Raw genomic sequence first — 25507 nt, 5'->3', positions numbered from 1 at the left:
CATTGGCGCCGCGTTGTGCGGCGCCGCCCGGGAACTACAGCCGCGGAGCCGGCGTCCGTCCGCGAGGATGGCTGCTCCCTTGGTGCTGGTGGTGCTGGTGGCCGTGACGGTCCGTGCCGCTCTCTACCGCTCCAGCCTCGCCGCCTTCATCTCCGAGCGGGTGGAGGTGTCGTCCCCTTTAAACGCCTGGAAGCGAGGTGAGGCCCGGCGAGCCTTGGCCGCGGCACCGCTGCTCCGGCGCAGCCGAACGGGCCGAGCCCTGCGGGGGCTGCGCTGAGGGGCTGGGAGCGGCGGCTGCCTGGGCCCGGGAGCGCAGAGGCGGGCGGGCAGGGGCCGGCCCGGAGCCGGAGCCGGAGCCGGAGCCAGGCCGGCGGCGCGGCCCGCGGGCAGGGGCCGGGTTGCTATCCCGGCGCTGGGGAAGGGCCTCGCGTCTCCCGGGCCCGAAAACACGCGGCGTGGGGCAGTCCGTGGCACTTGCTCCCGAGGGAAGAGCGAGTGCTGCAAGGGGACAGCGGCCCGAGGGCTCCGCCGTTGCGTGAGCTGCCTGGGCTGCGCTGGTGCAAAGCGGTGGTGTCAGAGGTGTCTGAAATGGAGACCAAAACCTGGCACCGAGGAAGTGGTTTCGGCAGCTCTGATGGAGCCGCGCTCGGTGCCCTGGAACCCTCTGTGCCGCGGGCACGGCTGCCTGCTCCCCGCTCCGTGCAGCGCTGCTCACCATCGCCGTGTTCAGTTTGTGCCCTACACCTTAGCAGCACGATGCAGATTCTCTTCTGAGGGCTGGGGTTCACTTTAACCAAGGCTTTTCTGAGGCGTTCATCTCTGCAGCATCTGAGCCACTTAGGAGCCTTAACTTTAAAGACAGCCATCTGGGAAAGTATTATCCAGGTATTTCTGCAGGGGTGGTGCAGAATAACAAAGACATGAATGCATTTGATAGCCACAGGGCCTCTTCTCCGTGGTGTGTGGCACTTCACGCTGCTTTGTTTCAGCACAGAGCTCCCCAAAACCCCCTTGCAATAATGTGTGCTTCTGAATCTTGTCTTAGAGCATCAAAGGAGGCATCTAGATAGTGAGGAGCATGAGCAGGATCACAGAATGTTAGGGCTTGGAAGGGGCCTCTAAAGATCATTTATTCCAGCACAGCTTCACACATGGCTTTGGGTTAGAAGGGAGCCTCCAAGGGCATCTTCTCCAACCCCCTGCAGGCAGCAGGGACACCTCCAGCTCGAGCAGGCTGCCCAGGGACACAGCCAGGCTGAGCTTGGATGTCTCCAGGGATGAGGCCTGAACCACATCCCTGGGAAACCTGTTCCAGGATTTCACCACTCTCCCTGTGCAGAACTTCCTCCTGATGAGCAACCTAACCCTGCCCTGCTCCAGTTTCAAACCATTGCTCCTTGTCCTGTCCCCACAGGCCCTTCTGGACAGTCCCTGCCCAGCCTTTCTGTAGGTCCCCTGCAGATACTGAAAGGTAGCTTTAAGGTCTGGAGCCTTCTCTTCCCCAGGCTGAACAGCCCCAATGCTTTCAGCCTGTCTGCCTGGGAGAGGTGCTCCAGCCCTTACCACCCTGAAAAGCTGAGCAGAGACAGAATGTCCTTCATAGATGGCTGCAGTGAGAGCCTCTTTTTGCTTCCCTCAGCCCTCTCTGAACAGATGCATCCAGTTACTGTAGTTACCTTTGCTGCTTGATGCCCAGGGAGCCTTTGTGCCCAGTCAGGGGGAGCTGCTGCTGTGGAGAAGCTGCAGCCCTTCCAGGGCAGGCTGTAATTCCAGGGGTGCAAAGTGCTGGGAAGGTTCAGCAGCAGCTAAGTTTTTGTCTTTGCCTGGTAATGTGTCTTCATTTGTGTGCTTCTGGTGTGGTGTTGAACATTTCAGATCTCTTGACATCCACTTAGGCAAAACAGTTCCAATCCTGTGTGTTGCCAGGATCTGGCCTCTCAGAACTCAGTGTGTCTCCTGCACAGCTGCCATGTGTCACACAGCAGGCACCTGTGCCTCCTCTGCAGTACAGTGCAGCTGTAGCATTTGTAGCTGGAGCAAACCAGCAGATCCCTGTGGCAGCAGGCAGCCAGCAGGCAGCAAGCAGGCAGCAGGCAGAGCTGGCTGTTGGCCCTGAGAGATTTCCACCCAGTCACAGAATCGATGTTAGGGCTTGGAAGGCACCTGGAAAGCTCATCCAGTCCAACTCCCCTGCCACAGCAGGGTCACCTAGAGCAGGTCACACAATTTTGTGTCACCCATCCCAGGTGAGATCCTTGGGAGTGTGGGTGGCTTAAAGAACTGTGCTCATTCTCTCCCCTCAGTCCAGGATTCACCTGCAGTCATTTTGTGTTGCAGTGGTGGAAGGCTTGGCTCTGCTGGACCTGGGGGTCTCCCCCTACTCTGGAGCTGTGTTCCATGAGGTCAGTGTGCATGCTTCATTTCAAACCTGCTAGCTGTGGCCTCACTGGCTGGCAAGGGCTGGGCACCTCTCTTGTGCCAGGGACTTCAGGGAGCTTGGAGCCTTGTAGTTGTCTGCAGTGTTTTATCTGGGTGGTGACCAGCAGGGTGAGGAAGCAGCTCATCCAAAGCAGCCCTTTGCTGTGCCCCTGGCAGGCACTGCAAGATCTGTTACTGCACAAGGAGAGCCTGAAGTGGGGAACACCTCTCATGAGTCAAATACTCTGCTGACATCCATTTCTGTCAGCAGGAGCCAGGGCTGGGAGCAGCAGTGTGAGGCTGAGCACAGTGAACACTGGCTAGCAGCAGCTGGGGTTTGGGCACTTGCAGAGCTCCAGCTCTGGCAGCAGCAGGCAGGAGATGTGTTCCTCACCCTGGAAACACCACACTGCACATTCCTGCAAGCCCTGGAGTGTCTCTGGGGTTTTGTGGCCTAGAGTGGTGTTGCTGCTAAGGTGCTCTCATCCATGGTGTCCCCTGGGGCTGAGACTCTCTGTGTACAGCTGGAAGTGGGGCTCTCCCCAGGAAGTTCTCCTTCTCTCCAGAGAGTGTTCTCCCAGAGGGAAAGCTTTTCCCAGGCTTACTTCCTTGAGGCCATCACATTCAAGGGTATTTCAAAAGCAATGCATTTTCTGCCAGTGGGGACTGGATTCACACCTCCAGGTGAAGCTTTCCTGTCACAGCCATAATGCAGCAGTGTGCTCCTCCTGCTGCCCTAGAAGGGAAAAGCTGTGGCAGTAAGAGGGTGCTGGGACTGCAGTCCTGCTGCTTGGTGGTTTGAACAGGCTTTGTTCTTTTTGCTGTGTGAAAGAGCTCTCAGAGGGTCATGGAATCATAGTATGGGAGGGCTTGGAAGGGGCCTGCAGAGATCAGCCAGTCCCAGCCCCCTGCCAGAGCAGGGTCACCCAGAGCAGGGCACACAGGAACACACAGCCAGGTGGGGCTTGAAAGCCTCCAGAGCAGGAGACTCCACAACCTCTCTGGGCAGCCTGCTCCAGGCCTCCAGCAGCCTCACACCAAAGCAGTTTCTCCTCATGCTGAGGTGGAAGCTCCTGGGTTGCAGCTTGTGCCCTTTGTTCCTTGTCCTGTCACTGGGCACCACTGCAAAGAGCCTGGCACCTTCACCCTGACACCCACCCCTCAGGTGTTCCTAGACACTGAGCAGGTCCCCTCTCAGCCTCCTCCAGGCAAGGGCAGGGGGAGAGGCAGTTGCTATGTAGGAAATGCTTTCAGAACCTGCAAAGAACCTGAAATGAAGGAAATTCTCTAGAGAAACTATTCTGTAAGGCCAGTCTTGATCTGGTTCCTGTTGTAACTCTGCCACTGTCCTGGTGGAGTGGAAAAGCTGGAGCAGAATCTAGCTGTCAAGGTTCCTGGGGTCTGGAAGGCTGTTGAGAACCTCTCAAGAGGAGAGATAGGTAAGAGGAGTCCCTCAGGGGGACCAGGACTGTTCAATCTATTCAGCAGCAGCCTGGCTGAGGGCACAGAGGGCACTGCCAGCAGATTTGCTGATGGCACCAAACTGGGAGCAGTGGTGACAGCCCTCAGGCTGTGCTGCCATTGCCCAGACCTGGCCAGGCTGGGGAGCAGGCAGGGAGAACTCCAATGAAATCCAGCAAGGCAGAGTCCTGCACCTGGAGAACAACAGCATCCTGGGCTGCATTAGAAGGGCCAGAGAGGTTCTGCTGCCCCTCTGCTCTGCCCTGCTGAGGCCACATCTGCAATGATCTGTCCAGTTCTGGGCCTCTCAGTTCAAGAAGGACCTCAGGGAACTGCTTGAGAGAGACCAGCACAGAGGCACAGAGCTGCTGCAGGCAGTGGAACATCTCCTGTGAGGCCAGGCTGAGGCAGCTGGGGCTTGGAGCAGAGGAGCCTGGGGGCTGCCCTCAGTGCTGGGGATAAAGATGTGCAGGGCTGGAGCCAGGCTCTGCTGAGGGATGTCCAGGGACAGCACCAGGGGCACTGGGGGCAAGCTGGAGCAGAGGAGGTGCCAGGGGAAGAGCAGGGAAAACTTTGTCCCTGTGAGGCTGCTGGAGCCTGGGGCAGGCTGCCCAGAGAGGCTGTGGAGCCTCCTGCTCTGGAGCCTCTCAAGATCCAGCTGGATGCATTCCTGCCCTGGGTGATCCTGCTCTGGCAGGGGGGTTGGACTCAGTGGTCTTCTGAGCTCCCTGCCAAGCCCTGCTGCTCTGTGATCCTCTGCAGCCTGCTTTGTTCAGTCTCTTGGCTCTGAGCTCACAGTGCTGTAGGGGAGGCTAAGGAAGATCACCCTTCAGAGTCTCTGGCAGTGCTGCTGCATTTGCCTCTGGGCAGGGTCTGACATGCCTTTCCCTCCGCTCTCTTTCAGACCCCCCTGATAATATATCTCTTCCACTTCCTGATTGAATATGCTGAGATGGTCTTCATGGTAAGTGCTGCTGGGAGGCTCCTGCTGAAAGCTTCCATCCCTGTGGAGTGCTGAGCAGGAGTTCCAAGAGCTGGGGGCCCCTCAGCCTCCCTGCAGCTCAGCCTCCTGCTGAGCTGTGCCTGCACAAACTGTGCTTGGCCTTTTCCCTGGCTGTGCAGACTCCTGTCCTGTGAGTCCTTGCTCAGCTGAGTGCCCACAGAGGGCTGGGAAGCTGCCACTTGGTTTATCTTTTGCAGCTGAGTGTTTTGTCCCCCAGCCTAATGCCCACACTGCAGTGTTTCTCCCCAGGCCTGCACAGAGAGCACAAATGTGGTAGGCCTCCAAATGCCTCTTGTAAGCTGGCCTGGAGTCCTGCATGGCTCAGGGCAGGAATCTCCCAGCTGGCTGCAGATGCTGGAGCCTGTCCCCCCCCCCAGCTCCTTGCTGGGCAGGTCTCAGGCAGAGCTGAGCCATCTGCCTGGTGCTGGTGCTGCTTTGCCAGGTGGCTCTGCTGCTGCCTGGTGTGTTTGGCACAGCTCTGGGCACTGTCATGCTGGACTGATGGACAGGTTGGGGTCAGCCAGCTGGGCACTGCCCCAGTGCTGCCTGTGCTCTGCTCAGAGCAGGGCTTCTCTGTTGCCCCCTGAACAGTTTCTTTGCCCTTCCTTCCCCATTCTCACAGCTTTGGTGCAGCTCATAGCCTCAAGGTGAAGCAGTGGGGGCTGAGCAGTGCTCAGAGCAGCAGGGCTGGCAGGTGTAAAGCTGCTGCTCTCAGATCAGAGTCCTCCCTCAGCACTGCAGGGCTGCCCAGTGGCTCTTGCTCCATTCCTTTGCTTTGCCCACAGTCCCTCTGTCTGTGCCTTGCTTTTCTGCAGATAACTGATGTGCTGACTGCTGTTGCCCTGTACTTGGCCATCCAGGACTTCAACAAAGTTGTGGTAAGTGCCAGTGTTGCTTGGTCTTCTCTCCCAGCACCTTGTCCCAGAGCCCAGCCAGGGGCTGCAGTGGTGAGCAGGCCTCCCTGCAGCAGTGCTGAGCAGAGCTGGAAGAGCCATGGACCAGGGGGCTGAGTGTGGCTGCCAGCAAGGGGTTCTCAGGGTTGCTGTGACAGTTCCCCAGTGTCTGTAGCTACCAGCCTGCACTTGAGTGCTGATCACAGCAGTGCAGGTTCTGTGCTCTGAAGGGAACAGGAAGCATTGGAGCAGTTGGTGAGGATGCAGTAGCCAGGGCAGTGCAGACAGGGCTGGGGGTCATGGTGCACAGGGAAGTGTGAGACCTCAGAAGGGGCTCTGAAAAGCCCTCCTCAGCTGTGGCAGGCTGCAGCAGGCAGAATTTCATCAGTGGCTGTGGATTGGCAGGGCTTGGGCCCTCTCTCAGCTCAGCTCAGCTCAGCTCCTGCTGCCAGCCCCTGTGTGGTTTACAGCTAGAGCCTGGAATGTTTTGCATTGGGCAGGGTTTGTGTTTTGCACACACCAGGAGTTCATCCTCAGGCTGGAAACCTGTAAAGGAGGGAGCAAAGCCTTCCAAGGGTGCTGGGGTGGCCTAAATCATTCTGGTGAGCCAGCTGGAGATCTGATACAAATGTGGCCTGCTCCCTTCAGCTCCTCAGAGCATGGATTGGGCAGGGAGTGCTCCCTCCCAGGTCCTTCTCCTGAGTAACTCAAAGGCCATTTTGTGTGTGCAAAGCTGAGCTCTCTGTGGTCCTAGAGGGACAGCAATTCAGCCCCAACAGGAGCAGGGGGCTGCACATTGTACAGCATGTCTGGTCTCCCATCCAGCTGTGTGCTTGTTCCTTCTCCTCTGACTTGGAGAAGTAACTCATGGCAGAATGTGTGCAAATCCTGCAGGTCAGATACTTGGCTCACTGAGAATTTATTGCTGCACCTGGTCCAGAGGAGGCCAGGGAAATGCTCAGGGGGTTGGAGCAGCTCTGCTGCAAGGACAGGCTGAGGGAGCTGGGGGTGTTCAGCCTGGAGAAGAGAAGCCTCTGGGGAGACCTTAGAGCTGCCTCCCAGTACCTGAAGGGAGCTACAGGAAGGCTGCAGAGGGACTGCTCCCAAAGGCCTGCAGGGACAGCCCCAGGGGCAATGGCTTCAGAGCAGAGCAGATTGAGACTGGATGTGAGGAACAAGTTCTGCCCCAGGAGGCTGCTGGAACACTGCAGCAGGTTGCCCAGGGAGGTGGTTGAGGCTCCATGCCTGGAGCTATTCCAGGGGAGGCTGGAGAGGGCTCTGGGCAGCCTGCTCCAGGGGAGGATGTCCCTGCTGGGGGCAGGGGTTGGACTGGCTGAGCTGTGCAGCTCCCTTCCAGCCCAGAGCACTCTGTGATTCATTCCCCATCACAGGAGGGGCAGAACTCAGATGTGACTTGACTCCAGAGAGAGCATCACAGAAAGAGACAGGTTAGAGGCAGGAGCTTTGGGTCCCAAAGGACACTTGCCACAGAGTTGTCCTTCTCCACAATAACCAAGATGCTTACTGCTGTGCATTGGTCTCTCAGGGCCCTGCCTGCTGAGCAGTGAGTTCATTGACTGTCAGTTTAATGAAGGTCAGCTTGTGCCTGGAGCTCCAGCAGCCTTCAGGAGGGTGCAAAGTGCTCAGCTCCAGTGCAGTGAATTCACTCTCAGTTGTGCCAAGAGCTGGACACAGGGGATTTAGGGAGTTAAATGAGCACAGAGATTGTCTGCTTTCCCCTGACTCCACAGGATCATAGAAAAACAACCAGTGGGCAGAGCCCTCCCAGCTCCCCCAGCCCAGCCCTCAGCCCAGCACTGCAGGCTCAGCACCAAACCAGGGCCCTAAGCCCCAGGGCCACAGCTGCTGGAGCACCCCCAGGCATGGGCACTGCAGCACTGCCCTGGGCAGCCTCTGCCAAGCTCTGAGAGCCCTTCCAGGGCACAAAGATCTCCTGAGCTCCAGCCTCAGCCTGCCCTGGGGCAGCCTGCAACCATTGCCTCTGCTCTGGCCCTTGGCACCAAGCAGCAGAGGCTGCCCCCTCCTCACCCCAACCTCCCTGCAGGGAGCTGCAGAGAGCAAGGAGGTCTCCCTCAGCCTCCTCTGCTCCAGCCTCAACCCCCCCAGCTGCCTCATCCCTCCTCTAGCCCAGGGGCTCCAGGCCCTTCTCCAGCCTGGCTGCCCTGCTCTGGACAGGCTGCAGCCCCTCAGTGGCCTTCCTGCAGGGAGGGCCCAGAGCTGAGCACAGCACTGAGCTGTGGCCTCCCCAGTGCTGAGTGCTACTAAGCTAAGCATTTGGGTTGTGGTTTGTCCAACACCTCATGGAACAGGAGGAGCCTTGGCTCCCCCCTGAGCCTGGTGTATCCTCTGAGCAATGGAGCAGCACAATGACTCTCCTCACCTGACAGTCTTTGGTTGTTCTCCCTTGTCCAGTTCAAAAAGCAGAAGCTCCTCATAGAGCTGGATAAATATGCCCCAGATGTGGCTGAGCTCATCCAGACTCCCATGGAGATGCACTACATCCCCCTCAAGGTAGCACTGTTGTAAGTATTGCTTCTGTGGTGTAAGTAAGGCTGCTTCAGCTCCTCCCTGCCCCTTGGGCTCTGTGTCCCTGCTCTGGGGCTTCAGCATGTGTTGAAGCTTGGTTGGTTCTTTGTGGGCTTGGGTTTTCCCCCCAGAAATTCTGCATTGTCTGCTGTGCCCAACCTCCCCCCCCCCCCAGCCTGACTGCAGGGCTGGAAGGGGCAGAGCAGCTGCTTGGCCAAAGGTCTGCTGCCAACAGGCAAATTCCCTCAGGCCCTCTAAGCAGACTGAGCAGCACAGGGTCCTGAGCTGGGCAGCAGGGCTGCTGTGTCTGCACACATCACAGCCCCACTTGCTTCTGCTGCCTCCTGATGTTACCTGAATGGGGTTCTGTGCCTCCCAAGTGTCCCTCAGGGAGCTTGGCAGAAAGGTGAAGAGCAGCTCAACATCACAGCTTGAGCATCCCAGAGCTGCTTGCAGCACTTCCAGGACCCTGTGGAGGTTGCCACCTTAGCAGGGGCCTCTGGGCAGCAAACCCTTTGGTTTCTTTCTTTGTTGCAGAAAGCTTCAACTGAAATAAGTAATTCCCAGGCCCCCAAGTTGGGGTTTTTCACACTGAGCTTTTGACATGAATAAATCATTGTTTGAGTCACTCTGCAGCAGAGAGTTTTCCCCTGAGCTAAGCTGGTGTGGTTTTTCCCTCCCCCCACTATTTTCATGTGGCTTTTCCCCAGGGTGAGGAAGGTGAAGCCTCAGGCAGGTTTGTATTTCACACTGCTGCACACCAGCAGAGCAAAGCTGGGCTGGACTTGCAGCTGGCCTGCTCTGAGCTGTCTCTGGAGACACAGGAAAAGGCAACCTGAGACTCAGAGGAGCAGGGAAGTGTAAGGAGAGAATTAGGGAATCAACCTCAGCTTGGTGTGCTCAGGTGGTTGGTAGCAGAGCTGAGGGGCCAGCACCTTGCTTGTGGGCTTGGTCATCCTGCCAGGCATGTCTGAAGCCAGGAGAGGAGCTGGCATCCCCCCAGGGACAGCTGTGCAGGGCTGGCTCTCTCTCCCCATCACTCCAAGGATGGATTTCCATAGCTGGCAGGTTCTGTTCCTGCCATGCTCCACATCAAGGATTGCTCTGCCACAGCAGGAGTGGGCAGCTGCAGCTGGACTGGGGAGCTCTGCTCTTGGCTCAGGGTTGGTTTCCATTTTGCTGTCTTCTTACCACTTCCTCAGGGACAGGAGATGTGAGCTGCAAAAAGAGTTCACCTTGCAGCCAGTGCCCCTGGGTCTGAGTGAATCAGTGTGCAGTGTTTTGGCAAAGCAGGGGAGGTTTCTGACAGCCATTTTCCTGGACAGAGCTTGCACTGGGAGCACCTTCCCAGCTCTCTCCTGTTCTCCCTGTGGCCACTCCATCCACAGCTCCAACCCAGGGGTTTGTTTTTAACAGTGTTCCAGGTGTGCTCTCAGCAGGGCAGAGCAGAGGGGCAGCAGAGCCTCCCCAGCCCTGCTGGCCACACTTTTCTTGCTGCCCTCCAGGCTGCCATTGGCTCTCTTGGCCCCCAGGGCACATTGCTGTCCCATGCAGAACTTGCTGCCCAGCAGCACCCCAAGGGCTTTGTCCATGGAGCTGCCCTCCAGCAGGGCAGCCTCCAGCCTGTCCTGGTGCCTGTATTCCTCCCCAGCCTTAAGAACTGAGTTGATTTGCTGCTGAGGTCATCCCATCACATGTAAACAAATGGCAAGGAGCTTCTGCTTCTCCTTGGAGCATCTCTTTGCTTGGGTGCTGTCTCCTTTGAATGTAACTCAGGCTTTGCTCTCTTTCAGCTATCTGTTGAACCCCTACACTGTGATGTCTTGTGTGGCCAAGTCCACCTGTGCCATCAACAACACTGTCATTGCCTTCTTCATTCTAGCTACAGTCAAAGGTAACACAGGGAACAGGAAGGGCTCTCTGGGACTTACTGCAAGGTTAGAGAAGCAGCAGCAGCAGTTCAGTGGAGGTGGAGCTTTACAGGCAGTGATTGCTGCGAAGGGCAAGACAGCAGAAATGGGCCTGGAGTGAGGTCAGAGCTCAGCCTGAGCTCACAAGATCAGGAGACTCCATAGTCAAGGCCAGCTGGGAGTTTCATCTCTAAAAGCTCTGCTTTTCCCAGATCCAGCTGCTTTGCTGCTGCTGGGGGAGTGTGTGTCTGCCTGGAGGGGTTCATGATGCTCTGCTGCTCTTCCCTTGGCCCATGGATGTGCACTCCAGGTTGTTGTCTCCAGAGTGGATCTTTGAGCCAAAGCCAGCAGCTAGCTGCAGCTCTTGTTTGGCTTCTGCCCACAGTTGTAAACTGGCTTTGAGCTGAGCTGAGTGAGAAGCAGTAACCAGAGAGCCCCAGCAGCACAGCTGTGGTGGCAGAGCAGTTTGTGCTGCACTTTGAGCAGTGCCAGGTTCCTGCTTGCTGGATGACCTTCCAGTGCAGAAATCTTGCAGCACAGCTGATTTGTTCTGATCAGCTCAGCTGCAGGAGCTGTCTGCTGGGTCAGAGAGAAGGTCAGTCTGGGCTCTTGTGTCTGGCAGTACCCAGACCCTGTGAAGAGGACTGATGGAGGCTGGATTCCAGAGGAGGCAGCTCTTGCCTAATGGGAGGGGGTTGGATTTCACAAGCTCACCCAGGTGGGGTCCATGTGGATGAACTCAGTTCTGACTCCTCTCTGATCCCATGACAGTCCCAGGCAAAGGCAGGGTGGCTCTCCCCTGGGCTCTCTACCTGCCTCTGAGTTTTCAGGTGGGCAGAGAGGGGATGCCAGGTGATGGCTGTGGCTTCTGGGCACCATTCCTTTAGATCTGTGCAGAGTTAAACCCTCAAGCAAAGAAGAGTGGGGAGGTTTGTGCCTAGGGAAGTGTAGCTGAGGAATGGAGAAGGCTCATCCCCAGGTGACCTGTATCTTCTCTTCCAAAAGGTGGGAGCAGAGAGGAGCTGAGGGTTGGGTGGCAGCAGGCTGCTGGTCACTGCAGTGTCCTGAGTCAGGAGTCTTGCTGCCTGAGCTGTGTTTTACACAGATGACTTCATCAAGTGCCATCAGCTGGGCAGCTGCTAGCCAGGCTGCTGCCCTGGGGGCTGGGGGGTTTATTCTGTTGAACCTGGGAGCTTGGGGATTTGATTTCTGGGGTTGGTAGCTGGGCAGTTGTGGCAGCTTTAGGGCTGGGTGATTTCAACCCACCCCAGCAGGTTGCTCAACCTCAGACACCTCCAGCAGAGGGTCCTCAATAAAGGCTTCCCTATTTGTGAGACCATGTGGAAAAGCTGAGCTGTGCCTTGGATCTGGTGTCTGTGAGGCAGGGCTAATGCCACCTCGTGGCTTCAGCTGCAGCCCTCTGCTTGGTCCCTTTGACACAGCTCTGCTGGGGGCCCTGGTGCTGAGGTTTTGCAGCATGCCCATGCCCAGTGTGACTCCAGCAGCTGCCTCAGTCGGCTGTGGCTGAAATAAATGCATTGCCATGTGTAAGGCAGCCAGCAGGCTGTGCCCAGACTGCATGAGCTGAGCCTGTCTGTATGTGAGGGGTGGGAGATGGAGCTCTGCTCCCGGGGGATCAACTTGATGTGAGGCATTCTTCCCTCAGTGGGGTTCAGACAGGGCAGTGGCCAGGACAGTTTCTGCCTGGCAGTGCCTGTGCAGGCCCTGCAGGGGGTTGTGCAGGGCCTGCCTGCCAGCCTGGTTAGCTGAGCTGAGCCTGGCAGCTGACTGTGGCTCTGTCTTTGCAGGTAGTGCCTTCCTCAGCGCCGTGTTCCTGGCCTTAGCAACCTACCAGTCGCTCTACCCTCTCACCCTCTTTGCTCCAGCACTGCTTTACCTCCTGCAGGTAGGTGATTTACACATCTGTGGGTGCCTGTTGGTCTCTGCTAGCTGAGCAGGGCCCATCCTCAGCTGCTGAGAGCGGGGCTGGGCAGCTCCTGAGCTGCAGAAGAAGTGACTTCCCTCAGGCCTTGGGAAGTGTGAAGCCTGTGCCTAGAGAGAAAGGAGCAGGGAGCCCTCTGCAGAGCTGGTGGTGCTCAGCTTGCCCCAGCTGGGTGCTGCTGTGGTGTTGTGGGGATGGCAGTGAGGATGTTGGACCTGGAGAGTTTGCTTTGCACTGAGCTGCCTTTGAGTGAGGAGCTGTGTGTTTGAGCACTCTGTGCTGCCTGGGAAGTGAGTGGCCAAAGGAAGGTGCTTGTGAAAGTGACTTACTGCCCTTGTGGTTTCTCCCTCCTCATGAAGAGGATCCCTGAATTCCAGCCCTGGGGATTGATCAGCCATGCATATGTGGTGACACTGCTCCAGGCCAACCCAGCCCAGCAGCAGGCTGGGGGCATATCTACAGCCATGGGAAGGGTCCTAAGGCTGAGGCAGCTCTTTCCTGCTGAGTGGATTCATCCCTTCCCACTGCTCTTCACAGAATCACAGAAACATTCAGGTTGGAAAAGTCCCTCAGGACCAGCAGGTCCAAGCACTGACCCTGCTCTGCAAGGCTCACCCCTAACCCATAGCCCCAAGCACCACAGCCAAACCACCTTGAAACACCTCCAGGGGTGGTGACTCCACCACCCCCTGGGCAGCACATCCCAGTGCCTGACCACTCCTGCGGTGGAAAAATTCTTCCTGCTCTCCAGTCTAAGCCTACCCAGTGGCAGCTTGAGGCCATTCCCTTTTGTTCTATTACCTGTGAGGAGAGACCAGCACCAACCTCTCCACAGCCTCCTTTCAGGCAGCTGTAGACAGCCAGGAGGTCTCCCCTCAGCCTCCTCTCTTTCACACCAACCATCCCCAGCTCCTTCAGTCTCTCTCCACCAGATTTCTTCTCCAGGCCCTTCCCAGCTTCCTTGCCCTGCTCTGCCCTGGCTCCAGCACCTCCACATCTCTCTTGGACTGAGGAGCCCAAACTGGGCACAGCACTCCAGGTGTGGCCTCCCCAGAGCTGAGTCCCAGGGGACAATCCCCTCCCAGCCAGGAGGCCTTTGGCTTCCTTGGCCACCTGGGCACACTGCTGGCTCCTATTCAGCCTTGTCCAGGAGCTCCCCCAGGTCCCTTTCTGCCAGCAGCTTTCCAGCCACACTGCCCCAAGCCTGGAGCCTTGCTTGGGGTTGCTGTGCCCCAAGGGCAGGACCTGGCACTTGGCCTGGTTGAAGCTCCTCCTGGGAACCTTGGCCAATCTACCCAAGCCCCTCTGCAGAGCCTCCCTGCCCTGGTGCAGACCAACACTGCCACCCAGCTTGGTGCCATCTGCAAAGCTCTTGTGCTACACACAGTGACTTAACCTAGAGCCCCAGTGGTGATGCACAGAATGCACAGTGATCATTTGCCAGCCTCACTGTTCTGGCAGAGCAGCAAGCTGAGCTGCTGGCAGAGGCCTCTTACCCACTTCACAGATCACATAGGGACTGTTTGTCATTTTGGCCACTCTGAAGGTCCTGCTGTTGAGTTTTGGCCACTCTTTCTGCTTCTGTCCTGTCTCCCTCAGGAGTTTTACAGCTTCACTGCAGCTTCCTCACAGCCTACTCTCAGCAACTTGAGCATCAGAGGAGAATGGACAGTCAGCTCTAGTCCATTTGCTTTCCCTGTCTGACATCTCTCTTTGCTAGGGGCTGCTTTTGGCAAGACAAGAGCTGCTGCAGACTCAGTGCTGCTCTTTAGGAGCATTTCCTTGATGAGCTGTAGCTCCTGCTCTCACCTGTAAAGTAAGGGACCAGCACTGTGCTCACAAGCACCAAGTGGTCTGTGAATGCCTCGTGCACAGCTTGTGCCTGCTGCTTCAGCCAGCTCTGGGAAGGATCTTCCCTGAGTGAAAGCCTTTCTCCAGCTTGCTTCCCCCGTGCCAGCAAGCGGCACTGTCACACTGTGCCTGAGGAGACAGCCCAGAGCCCACAGCAGGCAGGGCTGGCTGGCTGTGCAAGCCCAGCACCAGATGGGGAAGCTCCATCACTGCCTCAGAGCTGCAGAACTCTGAGCAGCTCCCAGAGGTGTTTCCCTGGGTGTAGCTTGGCCTTCACAAAGGCAGGCAGGGGGCCTCTGAAGCGAGCTTCCCAGGCGCAGGTCGTGGTGCGTGGCAGGGGCTCGCGGGGGAGCTGCTGGGACACGTGGCAGCGGCAGGACTGCAGCAGTTGCCTTGGCCTAAGGGGCAGCCTCTCAGAGAGGCTCATTTGTGCCTCCTTCCCAGATTGCAGCAGACCAGGAGTGCCAAGCACTGCACAGCTGGCAGTGCAGCTCACCTTGTACTCGGTGCAGCAGAGGTGCCCTGCTGCAGGCTGGCAGTGCCCAGCTTGGCTGCTGCACTCCACCTGCTGCCATCCGGATGACTTCTGTGGCCAAACTCTGCCCAGGAGCTGCTCCTTGCAGTGCTGCAGTGCCAGTGTTTGGTGCTCTCTCTCCCCACTTTCCACTGATGCTCTGCACACCTGGGCTCCCCTGTGGCCTGCTGAGGGGTGGCTCTGCTGCCTGTGTTCCATTTCCAGCGCCAGTTCATCCCAGTGAAGCTGAAGAGCAAAAGCTTCTGGCTCTACACCCTGCAGTATGCAGCCCTGTACCTGTGCAACCTGGTGGTGATCATCTGCCTCTCCTTCTTCCTCCTCAACTCCTGGGATTTCATCCCCTCTGTTTATGGGTTCATGTAAGTAGAAAGATGGCTCTGGGCTTGGGCTTTCTCAGTCTTGTTCCCCCTTGTATTTGGGGTCTCACACAGCCGTCCTCAGGAGTGTGTGAGCTGCGAGTTTACTGACAGAGCAAGAGCATGGAGTGTGTGGAGGGGAGCAGCAAGAGTGAGAGGAAGCTGGAGAGGTTTCTGCTGAGTTACTTGCCTATGGCTGGGTTGTTGAGCTGCCATGGCTGGGGAATTCCCCTCTCTGGAGAGATGTCTGCTTGGGAGCAGCTTAAATGCTGCTGGGGCACAGGGAAGGACTCTTCTCTTCTCTCTCCAGGCTTTCACCCCTGTGGGTTGTCTTCTTTGGGCTTGGTAGAATGGTTTAGGTTGGAAGGGAGCTCAAAGCTCATCCAGTTCCAACCCCCTGCCATGGGCAGGGACCCCTCCCACCAGCACAGCTTGATCAAGGCCTCACCCAGCCAGGCCCTGAGCTGCTCCAAGGAGGAGGCAGCCACAGCCTCCCTGGGCAGCCTGTGCCAGAGTCTCCCCAGCCTCTTCCTCATCTCCAGTCTCAGTCTCCCCTCCTCCAGCTCAAAACCCATGTGCATAGAGGTGCTGCATCCAGCAGCTGCCAGTGCTCAGTGCATCAGAGCAGAGCACTGAACCCAACCACCCTCAAGTGAGGCTTTGCCTTTTCTCCCCCCCTGCAGCCTCTCCGTCCCGGATCTGACTCCCAACATTGGCCTCTTCTGGTACTTCTTTGCAGAGATGTTTGAGCACTTCAGCCTCTTCTTTGTCTGTGTGTTTCAAATCAATGTCTTCTTCTACACCATTCCCTTGGCAATAAAGCTCAAGTAAGTATCTTCCCCTGCTGTCTTTGGACTCCCAGTTGTCTGCTGGGAGCTTGTAGGGCTGGTGTCAGACTAGACTGGACTGCACTGGACTGGACTAGGCCAGGTTGGTAAAGATCTACAGGCCTGAGAAAGTTAGGGTCTGTAACAGGACCTTTCCTCCTCCTTCCCCAGAGTTTTAGTCTTTATCCTTGAACAGAGTGAGTTTGTCAGGGCTAGAAGGGAGCTCAAGGCTCAGCCAGCCCCAACCTCCCTGCCATGGGCAGGGACACCTCACACCACAGCAGGTTGCTCACAGCCACCTCCAGCCTGGCTGCAAACACCTCCAGGCAGGAGGCTTCCACCACCTCCCTGGGCAGCCTGTGCCAGGCTCTCACCACCTTCCTGGCCAACAACTTCTTCCTCACAGCCAAGCTCAATCTCCCCACTTCTAGTGCTGCTCCAGCCCCCCCCAGTCCTGTCCCTCCCTCACACCCTCCAAAGTCCCTCCCTAGCTTTCTTGGAGCCCCCTGCAGCTCCTGGAAGGCCACCAGAAGCTCTCCTGGGAGCCTTCTCCTCTCCAGCCTGCACAACCCCAACTCTCTCAGGCTGTCTCCAGAGCAGAGCAGCTCCAGCCCTCTGCTCCTCCTTGTGGCCCTTCTCTGGACACCTTCCAGCACCTCCAGATGTGTTACAGGTAGCCAAAGAAAGAGCAGAACTGTGGAGGAGCCTTCTCCCTGCCAGCCACTGCAGCTGGAAAGCAGCAGCTCTGGGCTGGGACTGCAGATTCTTAATTGTCAAGAAAAAAGTGAAAGCTTGGGAGCACTCCTGGCAGCCTGCACTGCCAGCATTGCCCTTCCTCCTGAGAAAACCTCCTGGTAGCACACCTGGCCTCTCAGGGAGCTTCTCCTGAGGCCTGGTATGGATCAGCAGGCATCATGACAGCCCAGAGAGGTAGCTGTGGACTCCTCCAGACATCCTTCAGTGCTGATTGCTCTGGGTGAATAAGCAAGCTGGGACAGAGCAGCCTAGGTGACAGCCCAGGGGTTAAGCTGAGGGCTGGCCTCTGTGTGAGGGCAGAGAGCAGCTTCCCAGCCCCTGGCACTGCTCTGCAAAGCAGCTTGGTCTGCCCCAGCCCAGCACTCAGAGGCCTCAGGGACACGAGAGGCTCCCCGAGCTTGTCCCAGTGTGTGCCCTTGCTGGTGTGTGTCTGCAGTTTCTGAAGCCCCTCCTGCAGCCTCCTGCCCTTGTGTCTTGCAGGGAGCACCCTGTGTTCTTCATGTTTGTGCAGATTGCAATCATCTCCATCTTCAAGTCCTACCCCACGGTGGGAGACGTCGCCCTGTACATGGCCTTCCTCCCCCTCTGGAGCCACCTCTGCAGATGTAAGTCCTCTCTCTCTGGTTGGTCCTTACCTGTGCTGGGCAACTGCCACCACTAAACCAAACCAAGCTCCTGTGGCCTCCTTGGGGTGCCTGGAAGGAGGCTTCATGTTTCTGGAGACCCAATCCATCTTTAGGACTGGGGCTGAAGGGCACCAGGGAGGGAGTTGTTCCTTGTGCTCTCTCCAAGCTCTTCTGCAGGTTGAACTTTAGTGTAAGAGCCTTTGGCAGCCCTGCAGAAGGGATGTGGCTTGGTGTAGATTCCTCCACCCTTCAAGTGCTTTGCTCCCAGGTAGCTTGAACACTGCTCCTGCAGGTGTGGTGAGGTGAGGCCTCTGCCCTGCAGACCCTGCACCTTGCAGTGCCTTTGATCTGCCTCTGGTTTGCTTAGAGTGAAGGTGACTGAATTGCTCCAAGCAGTTGGCCAGTTTTGCCTGAATGCTTACAAAGAAGCTCTACAGCTCTTTAAAAGTCACCAGAGAGCTCCCTGATGGGTTTCAGACACAGCCCTGGGGGGAGATTTGGAGGGGCTGTGTTTTTCCTGCTGTTTCTTGCCTAAACCAGCTGCTTCCACCAGCCCTGCCAGGCTCTCCAGGCCTTTTCCTGCTGCCTTCTCTAACCAGGTATGTTGGAGAGCAGCAAGCCTGCCTGTGGCAGGAGACATAAGCAGGAGTCAAGAGACTTGGAGACCATTTCTGCTCTGTTATCAGACTAAGGAAAACTAAGGTCAAAGCAGCTGTGGTAAAACAGGACAGGACCCCAGGCCAGCCCTGAGCAGCCATGGCAGGTGATGAACTTCTGAGGAACCTGGAGTCAGTGTAGAGCAGTTGCAGGTTCCAGGCAAGCAGACAAAGGCACTGGGAGCAGCAGGAGGGACAGTCCCCTGTCACGTGCTGCCACCCCCCAGTGAGTGAGCCCAGCAAGAAGTTTAGCAGGACAAGTGGGAGCAGGTTCAGACGCTGTGCTTCAAATGCCAGGAGGCTGCCTCCAGCTGCAGAATGCTGGGGAGCCTTCAGCAAGGCTGCAGCACCCTGTGTCCTGCTCCCACACCCTGCTCCTGCCAGCTACGGAGCTAATTCACAAGGAGCCCCTGGGGTACCTCACCCCCCACTCGCTGGGTTCCAGCTCCGCTAATGCAAAAGGAGCCCCTGGGCCTCTCTCAGGCTCTAGTTGCTCTCCCTCGGCCTCTCAGCCTGCCTCTGGCCACGCCCCTTCCCTCCCGCACCAATGCCCAGGCGCTCCCAGCTCTCTGGCCACGCCCCTTCCCTCCCGCACCAATGCCCAGGCGCTCCCAGCTCTCTGGCCACGCCCCTTCCCTCCCGCACCAATGCCCAGGCGCTCCCAGCTCTCTGGCCACGCCCCTTCCCTCCCGCACCAATGCCCAGGCGCTCCCAGCTCTCTGGCCACGCCCCTTCCCTCCCGCACCAATGCCCAGGCGCTCCCAGCTCTCTGGCCACGCCCCTCCCTGGCACCCCGCTCGTAGGTTGCCGGCGCCGCGGAGCCTCTGCCGCTGTCGCCGGGGGTTAAATCCCCCGCGGCCGCTGCGGGGTGGTCCCCAGCCACGCTGCCCTCTCCGGCAGCCTCGCGAGAGCCTGCGAGTCGGGTGGGGTCGCCTCTGCCCCTCTCGGCCTCCCTGGCTCCGGGAGCCCTGTCCTCTTCTCAGGGTCTCGGCGCAGCACGGAGCTAGCCGGTGCTGATGCAGTTGCCTCGCAGCTCGCAGTCTCGGATAGTGAAACTCAGAGACTTAAGTCCCACAAGTGCCGGGATGAACCACAGCACTGCTGGGAAAGGACAGGCACCAGGATGTCACAGGAAACAAAATCTCTTCTGGCCTAGCAGTTCCCAGCTCCAGGAACCAAAGCTGGGATCGGGTTTTGTCCACCCGAGACATGCACTGAGTTCTGAATCCTGGCCACACTTGCACCTCCTGAGGGCCTGTGAGCCTCCTGCTGCTGTGGTGCTTCCATTTCCTCACCACCTCCCAAGGAAGTCTCTCTTTTCCTCTGGTCCCTTTGCCATCAGCCTGACAAGGCCAGGGAGTTCCATGCTTTGCTTTCTGTGATGTCCTGCTGCTGCTGGAAAAGCTGCTCAGAGCTGCTAGGTACTGCAGTGGAGAGACCAAAAAGCCAAAGTCCTCCAGGGGAGAGGGTTTGGAAGCAGGACAAATGAGGATCTCCCTCCAGCAGGGGCAGAAGCCTTCATTTTAAAGGGGTACAGAGTGGGTTTGTGGCAACAGCCAGCCAGGAAATCCTTGAAGCAAAGTGCAGAGGGCTGTTGGGGGGGCAGTGTGTGGTGCAGGTGGCAGTGCCTGCTGCACAGCCCCTGGGCAGCAGTGCTGCAGGGCTGAGCCTGGGGGCTGGGCACAGCCTCCAGCAGTCTGCTTTTCTCTTGCAGTTCTGCGCAACATCTTCATCCCCTCCTGCATGCTCATCGTCTGCTCCATCCTCTTCCCTGTCCTCTGGTACCTGTGGATCTATGCAGGAAGTGCCAACTCCAACTTCTACTATGCCATCACCTTGGCCTTCAACATAGGGCAGGTCAGTAAAGCCAGGCTGCCCCCGGGGTGCTCACTGCCTGGGGTTGTCCTGGCAGCAGCTGTGGCTTCTGCAGGGTGGCTCAGCCCCTGCAGCCCTGCACAGCAGCTTCCTGCCTCTCCTAGCTCCAGCTGGATCCTGCCTGCTCCTTACCTCCTGGCACACTAACAGGAAGGAGTTCTTGTGGTGGTTGAGCTGTGGCCAACCAGCCCAGCTAGGCTGGCCTGCAGGTTGCAGGGGCTGCTGCTGGAGGGCAGAGGAAAAGCATTTCAGTGGGGCAGGGCTTCAGAGCACAGCTGGCTGCAGAAGGTGAGCTGAGAGGAGATTTGGGGTAGAAAAAAACACAGAATCTTAGACCCCTGGAGCTGCTGAGACTGGAAGAGACCTCTGAGCTCATCCAGTCCAAGCACTCACCCAGAGCTCACAGCCCCACCTGAGCCTCTGCCACTGAACCATGACCCTCAGCACTACATGCACCTTTGAAACCCCTCCAGGAGTGGGGACTCCAGGAGCAATGGGGCCAGAGAGCAGGCAAAAGAGACCTGCCCATACCTGGGGCCATGGCCCCAAGTTTTCCTAGCTTGCTAAGTCACTGAGACGTGGGGCTGGGGGCAGTGCAGGCTCCCAGCCAGCCCAGGGCCTGCCCTCCCTGCTCTCTCCAGGCCATCCCAGGCACAAGACTTTCTCCAGCCTTAGGGACAGCAGAGCTCAGCACCCCTGCAGGGTGGGATTTGATGTTGCTACAGCCTTTGTGCTCTTTGCTGTGTCCCTGGGCCTGGCACACTCTCAGAGGTAGCTGAGCAGCAGGTTCATTTGATGTTAGAGTTCCCTTGCTCTGGAATGTGCCTCAGCCACTGCTGTTGGTCTGCAACTGGAGAAGCAGCAGTTTGGCCAGGGGCTGAAACCCACCTGCATGGACATGCCCCCTCCTGGATAAAGGGAGACAAATGTCCATTCTGGAGAAGCAGGAGAGACTCCCTGCAGTGAGGGGGCTAAGGGGGGGTCCCCTGCCAGGAGGGGCTTAGAGGAATTGGGAGTGGTTGCTTAGCTCTGGAATGAGAGAGATACTCAGTCAGAGGTGGCAGGGGGTGAGGAGCCCCAGCAGAGCCTGCAGGGTCCTGTGCTCTGTGTAAGTGCAGACAGGTCCAAAATCTGCTCAGCTCCTTCTGACCAAGAAGCAGCCCCCACCCCCCCCAGGCTCCACTGGCTCCCTTCCCATCCAGACACCCACAGGCTGCAGTCAGGAGTAGCCTGACCCAGGTGGCTGCAGCATGGCAGCACCAGGAGTGGGCAGCAGCAGCCTGGCTGGCTGCACTGCCTGGGCATCTCTGGCTCTTCTCCTTTGCCTTTCCTCCTCTGCCCTCAGCAGCCTGCAGTTTCTCTTCCCCTCAGCCTCCACACAGTCCTGCCCAGCCTGGCACTGCTCCTAGCCCTGCAGCACACTTCAGGTGGGGCACTCTGCCAAGGCAATGCCTCAGGTGGCATCTGGACATTAGGACCCTTGACTGGCAGCTTGGGTTGGCACTGGGAGGGTTTTCCACTCAAGCTGTGTGCTGCTGTGTCCAGATGGAGGAGGTCAGCAGCTCTGGGGAAGGGCCAGAGACTCAGTGACAAATGGGGGCAGCCCAGCCTGCCCCTGCAGTGCCAGCTGCCAGGGGGAGTGCTGCAGGAGCACTCTGGGCACCCCCTCTGTGTCCTCAGTGCTTTTAGGCAAGGAGTGCTCACACTGTGGTGCCTCAGAGCCACCAAGCAGGGACCTTGTGATTTCCAGGTCAGGTTTCCGTGGGCACTGCTCCTCTGGCACTTGAGCTGTGATTCCACACTGAACACAGCCAGAGGCCAGTGCCAGCATCCCTGTGTGGCAGCATGCTCTGCCCTGGCCTGAAGGCTGCCAGCTCTGTTCACCAGGCAGTGGGAGGCAGCCTGCAAATGCAGGCACAGGGTTTGGCTGCCCCCCAGAGAGGGTTAGAGAGCAGAGGAGCAGGAAGGAGCAGCCAGAGTGGTGTGAGTGGAAGGAGTGCCTGTGCCTGGTGTGCTCCTGCACCTTGTGCTGTGATGGACTCTGCAGCTCCTCACCCCTCAGCCTGGTCAGGACTGTTTTAAAGCCTCTGTGAGCTGACGCTGCCCTGGGGGCCGCGGTGCTGCTGCCTGCGAGCTGCTCCCTGGCCGAGGAGAGACAGAGCTGAGAAACGATGGCAGCCGAGCAGCGGCCGGCAGCAGGAGAGCTGCAGCGCTGGGATCGAGCCGCAGGGCAGGGCCTGCATGGAAGGCTCCTGCGGGGGGCGCTCTGCGAAGCCGTGCCCCAGAGGGACCTGCCCTTGGCCTCTCTTGCGGCCAGCGAGGGAGCTGCTGCCTCAGCTGAGGCTCAGAGCTCGCCGGCAGCTTTCACCTCCCTCGGCCGAGTGCTGCGGGGACCCCCGGGGGCGTTAGGAGCTTCTGACAGCCCTCCCCCGTCAGCCCAGCCCCTTCCTGACCCCTGTGCTGACCCCTGCCGTCTCTGGCCTCCTCCCTGCAGATCCAACTGATCTCGGATTACTTCTACGCCTTCCTGCGCCGCGAGTACTACCTCAGCCACGGGCTGCGCCTCACCCGGCAGGACGGCACCGAGGCCATGCTGGTGCTCAAGTAGGGAGGGCGCCGGCGGCTCCCTGGCGCCTGGATCCCGCTGAGCAGAAGCCTGGGGGTGAGGGGGGGTGGGGGAGGCTCCCTGACCGAGGTGTGACTTTGGGAATGATTCCTCCTGAGAGAAAGGGCTCTGGGAACACCTCCTGAGCCGAGGGCTCGCTGCAGAGACTCGGAGGAGCTGCAAGGAGGAGCTGCAGTGCCTCCCTTGGTGCATCTCCTCCACTGTGCTTTCACTGCAACCTCAGCCATCGACTCTGGGCAGTCCAGCAGGACCTGGAGAAAGCAGCTGAGATAAAGCCAGGGCTCAGTCTGTCCCAGGAAGAGCTCAGACCATGGACTGTTGACTTTGCTATCCCAGGCTTCTGGGGGCTGTTTGCTTCTCCTGGAGCCAGCCCCTCCCCTGCTTTGCCTGCTTGACTTGAGGCACTCTCTGGGCAGCTGGTGCCCAGGCCCTGCCTGCAGATGCCACTTGCTGGCTCCTGCTGCTGTGGGGTCTGGAGGAATCAAATCCCCTGTGCTCAGCTGGAACAAAAGGGTCGGCTGGGCGAGGCTGAACGACCTGCTGGAAGCAGGAAGCTGAAGCTGCTGCCCCAGGTACTCACCTTGGCACTCAAACACTACCAAGCACTGGAGGTGGGGTAAGGGCAGGGGCAAGGCAGGTACTGGGCAGCTGCTGTGTCCCCTGGGAGCAGCACAGACACTGTGGCAGCAGCTGCACAGAGCCAGGGCAGGGGCTCAGAAGGAGGAGCTGTGGAGATGGCCTCCTGCTGCTCCTCATTTCTGCAGGGAGGGTAGCAGAGCTTGGCAGGGCAGGGCTCACACTGGCATTGCTTGGGGCAGCAGCCTGCATGTGGAGCCAGCAGAAGCTGCTTGGCTGGGCTGGGGACCAGGAGGTGTCAGGATCTCCCTGTTAAGGCCCCAGACTGCATCCAGAAGCAGCCTCAGCTGCCACTGTTAAGGAGCTGTTGGGCTCCAGGTGCTCCACAGCCACCTGGCACCGTGGGCTCTGCTCTTGCCCAGGTTGCCCCCACTGCAAGCACAGTGGTGGTGCCCTCAGAGCTCCGTGCTCAGAGCTGCACACTTCAGAGGGGCTGCTGACCCTGGCAAGGAGACCCACTGAGGACAATCCCCCAGGCTGGCATGGTTGTGGTGGCACTGGAGGTGGTGCCCACGCTGGGGGAGCCTGGCTGGTGCTGGGGGAGCCTGGCTGGTGCTGGGGCAGCAGGCAGCCAGCTTCCCACTGATGCCAAGGGAAATCCAAAGGGCTGGAAAGTGACAATGTCAGAACCAAACTGCACCTGGCACGAGGCAGCAGGGAGGCTGTGCCCAGGCAGTTGCTTCCCTCTGGACACTTGCCCTGTGCCTTACTGCACTGCTAGTGGCGCTTCGGGGCGCTGGGGAGCCCAGGGCAGCCCCCGTGGTGGCAGCTGGTGCCAGGCAGGTGAGGCAGGGCTGCCTCCGGTGCCAGCTGCCTGGCATGGCAAGGGGCATAATAAACTGTGCGAGTTTGCAACCTGTGCCTTGTGCTGGGGGTGAGGGGGGAGGGTGGGAGGCACCCCCCAGTGCATGGGGGGGCCAGGAGAGGACCTGGGAGCAGTCATGGTCAGGAGGGAGGGAAGTGGCCCTGGGGCACACCAAGAAGCAAACATCTCTGGGGCAGGCTGGAGCCCCCATGGTGCTGGGTAGTGGTGGCTGTGCACAGCTCAGCCCCACAGCAGCTTTGTGTGGGGGCTGCCTGGGGGTGCAGCCCTTCCCCCTCCACATACAGCAGGGCTGGGCTGGCCAGGGGAGCAGCTCCAGCCTCTGTCCCCAGCAGCTGAGTTGGGTCTGTGACTGCCCAGGGCTCGGCTCCCAGCCCTGGGGCCCCCTGGGAAGCAGGTCCCAAAGCTGCACCCAAAAGTGGGCCTGGGAAGAGCTGATGGTGTGAGGACTGGGGCAGAGGGCTGGCAGGGACAGAGGAGTGGGCACTGGCATGGACAGGGGTACAAAAAGGCCAGGAGCGAGGCCAGGGCCAGGGCAGAGGAAGCGCCAAGGGGCAATAGGTAAGGAGCAAGGGCAGGGGCAGGGCTGGGAGCAATGAGAGGACCCAGAGGAACAGGGCAGGGTCAAGAGCTAGGTCACAGCAGGGAGAGTGGTGGCAGTGGCTGTGTGAAGGGCAGGGGCAGGGATGGGGACAGGCTGGGTAAGGACAGGGACAGAAGCAGTGGTGTGGGAGGGGGTACAGAGAGGGCAGGGACAGAAAGGAGCAGGGAATGGCTGCAGGCAGCAGGGGGACAGGGGTAGGAAGAGCCGCCCTGTGGCAGCTCAGGCAGGGTTTGGATGTCTCATCCTGGCCCCTGAGCAGGAGGTGGGTCCCACTGGGACCTCCTAGCCCATTCTGGACCCTGCCAGCAGCTGTTGGCTGTGCCAAGCTCTGCCTCAGAGTGGTTCCAAAGAATGTTTATGGTGATAGGTGAGTGAAAAACCACCCAAACCCCCAGGCCTCCTGCTGCCAGCCAGGGGCCACCACTGCCATCAAAACCTGGTGGGGAGTGGGCACTGGGCCCCATCCACCTGGGCAGCCAGGACTGATGGGACTGCCATAGGCTCTGCCACGGGGGGGCAAGGAGCAAGCCCAGCCCTGCCTGCAGTGGGGCCTGGGTAAGGCTGCTGTGGCCACTGTGCCACCATGCAGGGCACCCAGAAGCACCTGCGCTGGCACCAGGGGGATGCTGCAGCTGGAGCCAGAGGCTGGTGCCCCTGCTGGCTGCCTGGGGAGGGCTGTCAGTGGGAAGGGGGCACCTGGAGCACCACAGTCCCTCCCTCCAGGCCCCAAAGGGTTACAGAAACGTCTCTCTCTCTCGGGGGGGGTCACTGCTGTCACAGGGCACCAGCTCGACCAAGTGCAGCCTGCCACCCCAGGCTGACCCTGGCAGAGCAAGAGCCTGGTGCCACCTCCTCTGCCGGGCAGGTGTTGGCAGTTGCCACAACTCTTGCAACAGTCCTGTTGCAAACAGCAACAGAGGCAGGCGCTGGCTGTTGACCCCCAAACAGGACCCCCCCCCCCCGCCTCCCCCTGGCTGCCTGCGTGGCAACACAAAGCCTGGCTCCCGCAGGGGGGCTGCCGCCAGCGCCTGCCTGGCACTGCCCACCCACCCCAGCGCCAGACGGGAGCCGGCCCTGCAGGGGAGCCCAGCGCGGAGCCCTGCGAGGCAGGGAGGCTGCCCGCGGCCCCGGCCAGCCGTGCCAGCCGCGGGTGCCCAGGGAG

At 59.1% G+C, this 25507-nt stretch overlaps 1 protein-coding gene across 1 annotated transcript; it reads left to right on the top strand.

Annotated features, from left to right (window-relative positions):
- PIGU (phosphatidylinositol glycan anchor biosynthesis class U) lies at nucleotides 1–22316 on the top strand. The gene is made up of 12 exons (XM_054173493.1): nucleotides 1–197; nucleotides 2338–2402; nucleotides 4784–4843; nucleotides 5698–5760; nucleotides 8209–8318; nucleotides 10116–10216; nucleotides 12041–12138; nucleotides 14765–14919; nucleotides 15600–15743; nucleotides 16980–17104; nucleotides 19496–19638; nucleotides 22151–22316. The coding sequence occupies exons 1-12, from the start codon at nucleotides 68–70 to the stop codon at nucleotides 22262–22264; spliced, it is 1308 nt and encodes a 435-aa protein (XP_054029468.1). The 5' UTR covers nucleotides 1–67; the 3' UTR covers nucleotides 22265–22316.
- The last annotated feature ends 3191 nt before the right edge of the window (nucleotides 22317–25507 follow it).

The sequence above is a fragment of the Dryobates pubescens genome, chromosome 26 (assembly GCF_014839835.1).
Source record: "Dryobates pubescens isolate bDryPub1 chromosome 26, bDryPub1.pri, whole genome shotgun sequence".
Taxonomy (NCBI): domain Eukaryota; kingdom Metazoa; phylum Chordata; class Aves; order Piciformes; family Picidae; genus Dryobates; species Dryobates pubescens.
Note: the sequence above shows the minus strand (reverse complement) of the source record. Positions and strands in the feature narration are given on the sequence as shown.

Excerpts from the sequence above, each read along its gene's own strand:
- PIGU (XM_054173493.1), top strand. The coding sequence starts at position 68 with ATGGCTGCTCCCTTGGTGCTGGTGGTGCTGGTGGCCGTGACGGTCCGT. Across the intron at positions 12,139-14,764 it reads CACTGCTTTACCTCCTGCAG|CGCCAGTTCATCCCAGTGAA; the intron begins GTAGGTGATTTA and ends TTCCATTTCCAG. Across the intron at positions 15,744-16,979 it reads CCCTTGGCAATAAAGCTCAA|GGAGCACCCTGTGTTCTTCA; the intron begins GTAAGTATCTTC and ends TGTGTCTTGCAG.